Below are 10855 nucleotides of genomic sequence, written 5' to 3' on the forward strand. Positions count from 1 at the left end.
AAGCCATCTTGAAGGGAGTTAAGGAAATAAGTACCAATAAAATCAGGGATGTAAATATCAATTAATGTGATTTGGCAGTGAAAGAACAGAAATTGGATGGTGAAAAAGGTCTTTCTCGGGTTTTGTTTGTTTGTTTTTAGAGAGAGCGAGAAAGGGAGAGCATGAGTGAAGTAGAGGCAGAGGATAAAGGAGAGAGAGAATCCTCATACACACTCTCCAGTGAGTGTGGAGCCCATTGTGGGGCTCGATCTCACAACCCTGAAATTGTGACCTGAGCTGAAATCAAGAGTTGGATGCTTAACCAACTGAACCACGCAGGCGCCCCTCAATTTTTTATTTTGAAAACTTTTTTAGATTTAAAGTACTGTGAATACGGGGATCCCCGGATGGCTCAGTGGTTTAGCGCCTGCCTTCTGCCCAGGGCATGATCCTGGAGTCCTGGGATCGAGTCCCACATCGGGCTCCCTGCATGGAGCCTGCTTCTCCCTCTGCCTGTGTCTCTGCTTCTCTCTCCCTCTCCCTCTCTCTCTTTCTGTCTCTCGTGAATAAAATCTTTAAAAAAATAATAATTATAAAAATAACTATTTTTTATAGAAAATGTTATTTCCTAAAAAAAAAAATGTTATTTCCTCAATTCAAGAGTCAATTAAAGTTTACAAATTGTGTTTGCTTGTTATGGCTCAGTAGTGTCTTTTAACCTGTCACATTCCTTTGTCCTTTTATCTCCTTGAAACATTGAGCTGTGAAAGGCCTAAGCCAATTTGTCTTGTAAAATGTCCTATGTTTTGGATTTGTCTGATTATATTCTCCCACTAAAACTTTCCTTTTTACTGATTTTAGACAACCTGTATCCAAAAGGATGGAGTTAGGAGAAGGAAGACTTCTCAGGACAGGGATGAATGCATTGTACCAGGCAGTACACCCAGTTCATGGCCTGGTCTGGACTGACGGGAATCAGGTAGTCCTAACTGATTTACAGCTTCACAGTGGAGAGGCCAAGTTTGGGGACTCCAAGGTCATCGGACAGTTTGAACATGTATATGGGGTGTCCTGGGCCCCACCTGGTGTAGCTGACATGGCTGCTCTGCTTGCTGTCCAGCACAAGAAGCATGTCATTGTGTGGCAGCTGTGTCCCAGCACTACAGAGACGATCAAATGGGTGATGTCTTGGATCTGTGAGATTAGACAGTCACTCCCCGTCCTTCCCCAGGGCTGTGTGTGGCATCCAAAGAGTGCTGTCCTGGCTGTGTTGACTGCACAGGATGTGTCAGTCTTCCCAAGTGTTCACTGTGACGGCTCCAGGGTGAAAGTGGACATTGACACCCAGGGCCTCATTCACTGTGCCTGTTGGACCCAGGATGGCCGGAGGCTGGTGGTGGCATCTGGTAGCAGCCTGCATTCTTATATTTGGGACAGTGCTCAGAAGACTCTCCACAGGTGCTCCTTCCATCCGGTGTTTGATGTGGACAGCCATGTGCGCTCCCTTAGTGCCACTGTGAACTCACAGGTCGCTATAGCCACTGAGCTTCCACTAGATAAGATTTGTGGCTTAAATGCATCCGAAACCTTTGCCATTCCACCTGGTGGTGAAGACACTCACTTGTGTACTTCACCAGTTACTGAGGAAGTACCCACTGGGGATGAGGGAGCAGTTGCTTCTGAAACAAATTTTGAAACATCAGTGTCTCCTGTTTCTTCCTCTTCAGATCCTCTGGATCTAACTCATATACATTTCAATACAGCTATGTCTGAGAGTAGTTCTCTTATTTGCCTAAGAAAAAAGGACTTCTTGACAGGAACTGGCCTGGATTCTTCACATTTGATCCTTGTGACCTTTGAGAAAGAGGTCACCCAGACTAAAAAAGTCACCATTCCTGGCATTCTGGCTCCTGATCTAATAGCTTTTAATCTTAAAGCACAGGTGGTGGCGGTGGCTTCCAATACTTACAATGTAATTTTTATTTATTCTGTCATTCCATCATTCACACCAAACATCCAGCAAATTCAATTAGAGAGAAATGAAAAGCCAAAAGGTTTATGTTTCCTGACAGATAAGTTATTATTAATTTTGGTAGGAAGACAAAAATCCACTGATTCAGCATTTCTTCCTTCTTCAAAGACTGATCAGTATATCATTCATTTGATTGTTAGAGAAGTAACATTGGAAGAAGAACTTCCAGTCACATCAAGTGAAAATCAGAGTGGATACTCTACTTTCAGCACTCTGTTAAATAAAACAGACAGAAAAAAACTAATTGAAAGTCTTTCCCCAGATTTTTGTTACCAAAACAGAGGGCTCTTAACAGCTAAAGGCAGCAGGCAAAGTGGAAAGCCTGAAAGAACCTTTATTAAAGAAACCAAAAGTCCTCCAACCAGTGTCTGTGATGGCTTCATCACTCTTAAAACTCTAGATGCTGAGCCTGTTAACGGCTCAGTATCACTTCCCAGATCCAGGAGCACACCCAACCACACCCTAAGTCCGGAACCTCCTAATTTGCTTCCAAGAAAGAACTTACCAAGGGAAAAGGAAATTTACCAGCTGTCTAAGGAAATGGAAATTTTATCTAGGACCGTGACTGAAGTACAGCGATGTCTTTCTGAACTCACAGATGCTCTACGTCGTGAGAAGTCCTCTCCTGTGTATCCGCTCTCTCAGGATCTGCCCTATGTGCACATCACTTATCAGGTAACTTCTTTGAGGAGCTACCACTGTACGTAAAAGCTCCAGCAGCCAGTGGGTACTGGTAAGAAAAATTCATTGATGAGGAAGATGGTGTTCTAGCTGAACTTCACTGAACTGGGCATGTTATATTACAGGCAAGTTGTTATACCTCTCTGGGTTGGTTGGCTGCCAACCAGATGGGCACACATGCCAGCACACACTGTGATTATATCACATGCGTGGTATAAAATATGAATGAGTGTACTCATCCTGGCAATTTATATTTAGAAAAAAAAGAATTTTCCTTATGTGGTATTTCACTGTGGGAAACTTTTCCTTATGCAAAGAGAAAGGTTAGGTTGATTTTAAAAAGTTTAATGCATCTGCAAACATACAGTATTACACAAATGGGATTATATCTTATCTGTTTTTATCATAAACATTTTTTCTTTCCCCATTGAACTTGGCCCTGCCCCCCACCATAATCCACTTTAACCCACGGCTTAATGTGGCTCCCTCCACTATTTTAGGTCATACTCATATAATATTACACATTTCTTTATATACATAGGTCTATAGATGTGGGAGGGGTTGTCATTGTTTTACAAAACGGGGTCCTAGGGTACATTCTTGGTGCTGAGAGTGCACTGTTGATGTAGCTGTCTCCGTGTTGGTGGATATTCACATTGCCTTTGGCTTCTTCACTTTTGTGTCTTCAGTCATTCCAAGTCGTGCTATAGTAGTACTCTTCTGTGTATCTATTTGTACTCCTACTTTTATTTCTGTTGGGTTGGTTCCCAGAAGTGGAAGTGCTAATTTGAAGAGTATATATATGTTTCTACTTTTAACAGAGCTACCAGATTGCCTCTCAGAGATTTTGTACTTAATGCATCCTTACATACCCATCCTCAACCTATGGGACTGTCCTTTCCCTCAAATCCTCATCAGTCTGATAAGTGTGAAGTGCTTTTCACTTTTATTCCTTTGTATTTCCTTTACTATTAGTGAATTTGAGTATGTCTTCATGGTGTTTGGCTAATTAAGGATTAATTGCCTATTGCTCATTTTTTTCCTATTGAGCTATCAGTTTATAAGAGGTTTTTTGTATATTATAGAAATTAATGTACATGTAATAGTCTAGATTCTCGTACTATTTTATTATATTAGTTTTTACATTGAAGTTTTTAATCTTTCATTAAATTTTGGTGTATGGCCCACTTTTATTTTCTGAGAGATAACTAGTTGTGCTGGCAGCATTATTAAAAGTCCATCTTTGGGACACCTGGCTGGCTCAGTATATGGAATACGCAGCCATTGATCTCAGGATCTTGAGTTCAAGCCCTATATTGGGCATAGAGCTTACTTTTTTTTTTAAATTTTTTTAAGATTTTATTTATTTATTCATGAGAGACAGAGAATGAGAGGCAGAGACATAGTCAGAGGGAGAAGCAGGCTCCCTGCACAAGGAGCCTGATACGGTTTGTGATTCCAGATTCTGGGATCGAGTCCCACATCGGGCTCCCTGTGAGGAGCCTGCTTCTCCCTCTGCCTATGTCTCTGCCTCTCTCTCTGTGTGTGTCTCTCATGAATAAATAAATAAATCTTAAAAAAAATAAAATAAAATAAATTCATCTTTAATCCCACTGAACTTGATCTACCACCACATTGGTCATCTATAAATTTATATACTGGGATCTAATTCTCTGGGTTCTCCATACTTAACTACTATAATGCTGACCTCTTGTCTAGAACTTTACCAATATCACACTCATTTGATAACTGTGGACTTCTATATCTTCATTTTAAGATATTTGTAGAAAGTTGGTATCGAATCATTGATAAATAATATATAAACTCTTATTTAACAGTGATCAAGGGCAGCCCGGGTGGCTCAGCGGTTTAGCACTGCCTTCAGTCCAGGGCCTGATCCTGGAGACCTAGGATCGAGTCCCATGTTGGGCTCCCTGCATGGAGCCTGCTTCTCCCTCTGCCTGTGTCTCTGCCTCTCTCTCTCTCTCTCTCTGTGTGTGTCTCTCATGAATAAATAAATAAAATCTTAAAAAAAAAAAAGATGAAAAAGAGGTATTTTAGTTTTTTCTTAAAATTTACTACTGTTTAATATATAGGTTTGTATTATTTTTTACAGATTTTACTCATTTATTTGAGACAGAAAGAGAGAGAGAGCATGAGCGTGGGGGGCGGCGGGGAGGGAGAAAGACAGACTCCCTACTGAGCTGGGAGCCTGATGTAGTGCTCCATCCCAGAACCCAGAGATTATGACTTGAGCTGAAAGCAGACACTTAACCATCTGAGCCATCCCAGTGCCCTTTGGATGTGGTTTTTAAAGGAACCAAAAAATAGTTTAAAGCTGGATTAAAAAATTTTTTATTATGAAAAATCTCTAACATATATTTTTATTATGGAAAAATTATAAACATAAATAAAGACTACATAATGAACTCCTTTTTATATCTGGCATCTGGATTTAACAGTTGTTAGCATTGAGATACCTGGGTGGCTCAATGGTTGAGTGTCTGCCTTTGGCTCAGGGCATGATCCTGGGGTTCTGGGATCGAGTCCCACATCAGGCTCCTCTAGAGGACTCTGGTTCTCCCTCTGCCTATGTCTCTGCCTCTCTCTTTCTCTGTCTCTCATGAGTAGATAAATAAAATCTGTAAAGCAAAACAAAACAGTTGTTAGGATTTTGTCATAGTTGCTTTTTAAAAATTTCCTAAAATATTTTAAGTAGGAATGTCATGGTAATCTAACCCATAAATATTTTGTGATCTAATCCTTTGTTGTGTTAAATAATGTAGCCCAAAGCTCATTATTTATAACTGGTCCAGTTATAGTGATAATATTTTTAAAAACTACTTATACATTCTATTCTTAAGAAATGTTAACTCTGTTGCTTCTACAGACAGTTTAACAACTTTTATTTTTATATTTGAAGAAATCTTATAATGTAGGTCCTGGTGTTGAAAAAAGAGCCATTCTCCTCTGCAATGGCAAACTAAGGCTCAGTACAGTCCAGCAGACTTTCGGCCTCTCTCTTATTGAAATGCTTCATGGTAGGTAGAATTGAGAAATTGGCTGTACCCCTCACCAACCTCCTTCTACCATCTATTTTGTAACTTTCACTGATAATGAAGATGAAGTATATGAACCATTTAGTGATTCACCAGATAGTGAATTCTTGTTCATTGCCTACAGTATACCCACATCTATTATAGGTGCCAAAAAAAACCATGGAAAATATGGGTTCTACCCTTAAGAAACTTAAAACTTAACAGCCTAGCTGGAAGACCTAAATGTACACATGAAAAAAAACAAAGCAATGTATAACAACTGCAAAGGAGTGACATAAAACCTCATATATACCTGTGGCACTAAACAAAGATCATAGCAGCATTGCAAAATATTTCTTAAAGGAGTTGTCATTTTAATATACAACAATCACGGGAATGTGAAGGGCATCCCTAAATGCCAGCGGACTGAGCCATATGCCCCTTGCATCAGATACACAGCATGGTGGTTTTTAATGCCTCATTCTTCCAATGGTAGCCACCACATTGAACATGAAATCGGTTTCATTTTTTCCTCACTTGAACATTGTAGCGCCAGCACTTTTTTGTTTTGACACATGTGTTTGTGATGTGACTTAATAATTGTCATTTGTCCTGGGTGGGGTTAATATTCCATTCTGGGTGCACCATATTTTCTTTGACCTTTAAGTGGTTTCCAGTTTTCAGCATCATACATAGCACTAATAAAAATGTCTCTGGGTGTTTTACAGGCTGTTTTTAAGCCACTGATCCTAGGTTACCCCAGAACAAACCATTCAGGGTTTTCTGGACCATTCTTGTCTAGCAGTAGTCAGTTCAGCATGCTTAGATGTCTAGAGGTTGGTATGGATCTAAAGAATAAAGGTTCCTCCAGAGAGTAGCTATTTCCACCTTCACATAGTTTCTGGAGAAACTGCTAAAGAACGTGTAGATAGGGATACTCCACACAAACCCTAACACGTGTGTGCATAGCACTGAGTAATATATGCCTCTTTCCTGGTTAAAAATGGATGTCCTGGGATCCCTGGGTGGCGCAGCGGTTTGGCGCCTGCCTTTGGCCCAGGGCGCGATCCTGGAGACCCGGGGTCAAATCCCACATCAGGCTCCCGGTGCATGGAGCCTGCTTCTCCCTCCGCCTGTCTCTCTCTCTCTCTCTCTCTGTGTGACTATCATAAATAAATAAAAAATTTTAAAAAAAAAATTTTTTAAATAAAAAAAAAAAAAATGGATGTCCTCTAGCTATGCCTACGTCATCATTACCCACTCCTGCCGTATAACCTCACCCTCCGTAGTACTGTCCTTCAGTCTCCCCATCTTCTTCTTGGTCTTATGATGATCAGTTCAATATTATCAACTACTCTATTCCTACCCTCAAAAAATTTTTTGTCTTATTTTTCTTTATAGAATAAGATGAGATACCCTAAATTTCCTATGTGTTTATTTTCCTTGCAGACTCACACTGGATCCTTCTCTGTGCTGATAGCGAAGGCTTCATCCCATTAACTTTCACGGCCACTCAGGAAATAACCATCAGAGATGGCAGCACAAATGTCTTCACAGACTCTGTCTCAGAGTCTTAATCCTGCTCCTTCTCTTGAAGCCTTTAAAGACCTGACTATCTAGAGTCCAGATGCCACTGGCTGACCTGCCTGTTGAAGCAGCACTGCCTGATACTTATTTGTGGAGTATTTGCTGCATACATAGCTTTTCAGATGAGGCCATTACAGATGAGATCTCTTTTCCGCCAGGGACTCTCCTCAGCTGGGGTTGGCGCTGTCGCTCAGCGAGGAAGCACCTGCCACCGTTGGCTGTTTTTCCCCCCTTTTTCCCGCCCCGGGCTGAAGCTCACTGCTCTGAAGCAGAGCTCAGTCTTTGTTAGATGGCTCAGAAAGTGGTTGTTTATGTATTCGTGACTGTGTGGTTTTGTCTAAGGGCAAAATTCCCAGAACAAAACAGTATTATGGTGCCATATGGATTGTGTTTTATGGTTTCTCTGAGGCTTTCTGTCCCTTGCCCAAAACTGTTAAAGCTGTCTTAGAAGCACTTAAAAGGTACTTCAGCATTGTTATAGATCATTTCCTTGGCTTAAAGATGAGAATGAGAGGTACTGGAGAACATATGCTCCAACATATCCTCCTTACCCCAAACCAGCAGGAATCAGCAGAGCTCAAAAGAAGACAAAAAAAATTAAGTGGACTTCTGTCCCCAGAATAGGCAGTCGTTCCAATGTGGGCTGGACCTGCCAGGATCTAAACCTAACTCAACCAGTTTCCTTAAAAAATTCTGGCTAACCAAGGTCCAGATACTCCTAAAAAGTAACCCAGGCAAATTTCAGATGAACTATCAAGTGCTTTGACCCCTGTGGACCCTGCTTGAGCATGTGCTGATGTTAACGGTACAACGCCAAGCTCTGGTGCAGTCTAGGGCATGATTACATGCTGTCACTACTCCTGATTTTCTCCCTAGAATGCCCACCCCCCCAGTTTTAGGATCATAAAAATGTCCTATTTTTGTCCAGTAGTTAGCTCCCTCAGGTAAATTGTCACTTTAATTTTGATGTTCTCAAGTCTTAGAGACCAGCATAGTCTGTGAGAGAACATAGTTCAGAGAATTGGAAATTTCAATCTGAGGTAAGTCAAAAGTACCAACTTATTATAATTATGGGCAAAAGTGCCGAGTTAGTAAAGTGGAAAGAGCCCTGATTGCAACTTCAGATAGACACGCCACTTCTCGAACAGAATCATATATTTCAGTGACGGCAGCATGACAAATTGATGAGTGTGTGGCTACTCAGGGTACATCTGCAGATAAATTGTTTCAGCCATTGAGGTTCCATTAGCACATATGCATCTTTTTGCCCCCTTTCCTTGAAAATTATCTGGGAAAAAAACGACTCCATACCCTTGGGGACTCCTGTCTGTCTGTTACCATTTATGAAGATGGAGCTGGAATAGGAAGGAAGTGAGGGTACATTTTGTGGTTCAGATGCATTAGGCAGCTGCTGGGATAATGGAAGTGGAGGCCGTTGGTCTGTAATCAGGTGCCTGAGAGCAGTGGCCGAGGACAGTCTTGAGGCCTGGTTCTGTCTGCAAAGGAAGTGTCTGGGCGGGATGAAAGACTATTATAAAGCCTGAGGGGCCTGGGGACCAGGCAGTAAGATCAGTGCGGGTGCCTCAAGGTACAGGTAATAGCCACCATTTCCCTGGTCAGTCCTGTGAATGAGTCAATAAAATCACTAATGGTTGTTGTGGCCGTTGTGAATGTTCTGATGTTATCTTCTCTGTGATTATCGCTGGTATAAAGACAATTTCTTGATTTTATGTTTGTGTACATTGTCTCTGTATTTCTTCTGGTGGACAGTCTGACACATAAATTAGGTATTTCTTTACAACAAATGTGATTCCATGACAACTCTCATACAGAAGACATTTCCTTGGCCTCTGCTATTATTATAGTCATTGGAGCTATAGAAGATAATCCAGTATTTGCTGGCTTTGGAAACAAGGACAGAAGAGCTATAATCTTTTAAGTATTGTTTAATGTTCTGTTGAGAATATTTTGCATAAGGAAAGACGTTATTTACAAATCTCATTTGGTACCCAAATTTTTCTGAATTTTGTATGGGTGTATTATTTGATGCACACAATACATATAAAGGCTTAATTTATTTTTATTTATATATATATATATATTTTTTATTTATTTTTTTTATTTATATATTTTTAAAATATTTTATTTATTTATTCATGAGAGACATAGAGAGGCAGAGGGAGAAGCAGGCTCCATGCAGGGAGCTCGAGGTGGGACTCGATCCTGTGATTACAGGATCACGCCCTAGGCCAAAGGCAGCCGCTCAACCACTGAACCACCCAGGTATCCCAGAAAGGCTTAATTAAAAAAAAAAAAAAAAGTTTTTTTTTAATTGGAGAATACAAGCAGGGAGAGAGGCAGTGAAAGTGAAAAGCAGACTTCCTGCTGAGCTGGAAGCCTGGACCCTGGTATTATGACCTGAGCCAAAGGCAGATGCTTAACCAACTGAGCCATCCAGGCAGCCCAGGAAGGCTTACTAATAAAATGAGCCACTTACCACCTAATTTAAGAATCAGAAAGTTAGGGGATCCCTGGGTGGCGCAGCGGTTTGGTGCCTGCCTTTGGCCCAGGGCGCGATCCTGGAGACCCGGGATCGAATCCCACATCAGGCTCCCGGTGCATGGAGCCTGCTTCTCCCTCCGCCTGTGTCTCTGCCTCTCTCTCTCTCTCTGTGACTATCATAAAAAAAAAAAAAAAAAAAAAAAAATCAGAAAGTTGGGCAGCCCAGGTGGCTCAGCAATTTAGTGCCATCTTCAGCCCAGGACTTGATCCTGGAAACCCCAGGATCAAGTCCCACGTCAGGCTCCCCTGCATGGAGCCTGCTTCTCCCTCTCCCTGTGTCTCTGTCTCTCTGTCTCTCTCTCTCTCTCTCTCATGAATAATTAAAATCTTAAAAAAAAAAAAAAGGGAATCAGAAAGTTGCTAGAAACCATTCTGGATCCTTCTGCGTAGAGATAACTCCACCCCAAGGGAACTATTCTCTTGATTATTGTAATGATCATTCATTCCTTTTTTTTTTTTTAAGATTTTATTTATTCATGAGACACACACAGGCAGAGACACAGGCAGAGAGAGAAGCAGGCTGCAAGCAGGAGCCCAATGTGGGACTCTATCCAATGTGGGACTCATCCAGGACAACAGGGTCACGCCCTGGGCCAGAGGGAGGCGCTCAACTGCTGAGCCACCCCGGTGTCCCCATTCTTTTTTTTTTTGCCACAACCACCTATATACATTGGCCTAAACAATATAGTGTTTATATCCCCTTATTTTTGAGCTTTATACAATAGTGTGATATTGCATATAGTCCTCTGCAACTTAATGCTTTTCTCTCAGTATTGTTTCTAAGAACCATGCTTGTTACATGTTTGTTCTGTTATTTTCACTGTTTGGAGTTACTGTAATATATCCATTTCCTGTTGTGCATATTTGCACTGTTTCCTGGTTTTATTTTTGTGATTATAAACAATATTACCTGGAATTTTTTTTTTTTAGATTATTTATTTATTTATTTGATAGTGAGAGCGAGAGCGGGAGTGGG

At 41.0% G+C, this 10855-nt stretch overlaps 1 protein-coding gene across 4 annotated transcripts in view; it reads left to right on the forward strand.

Annotated features, from left to right (window-relative positions):
* LOC121491918 (WD repeat and coiled coil containing) overlaps positions 1–9462 on the forward strand; it is a 27183-nt gene extending 17721 nt beyond the window's left edge. For 3 of the 4 annotated variants that reach the window (XM_041757054.1, XM_041757052.1, XM_041757053.1), the window contains exons 2-4: positions 841–2686; positions 5616–5733; positions 7180–9461. In XM_041757054.1, coding sequence (XP_041612988.1) covers positions 860–2686; positions 5616–5733; positions 7180–7307 — 2073 coding nt within the window. In that variant the 5' untranslated portion in view covers positions 841–859 and the 3' untranslated portion in view covers positions 7308–9461. Of the gene's footprint in view, positions 1–840; positions 2687–5615; positions 5734–7179 lie in introns of all 4 variants that reach the window. The other variant, XM_041757055.1, reaches the window with a different exon arrangement.
* Positions 9463–10855: the final 1393 nt, after the last annotated feature.

This window comes from Vulpes lagopus, chromosome 5 (assembly GCF_018345385.1).
Source record: "Vulpes lagopus strain Blue_001 chromosome 5, ASM1834538v1, whole genome shotgun sequence".
NCBI classification, from domain to species: Eukaryota; Metazoa; Chordata; class Mammalia; order Carnivora; family Canidae; genus Vulpes; species Vulpes lagopus.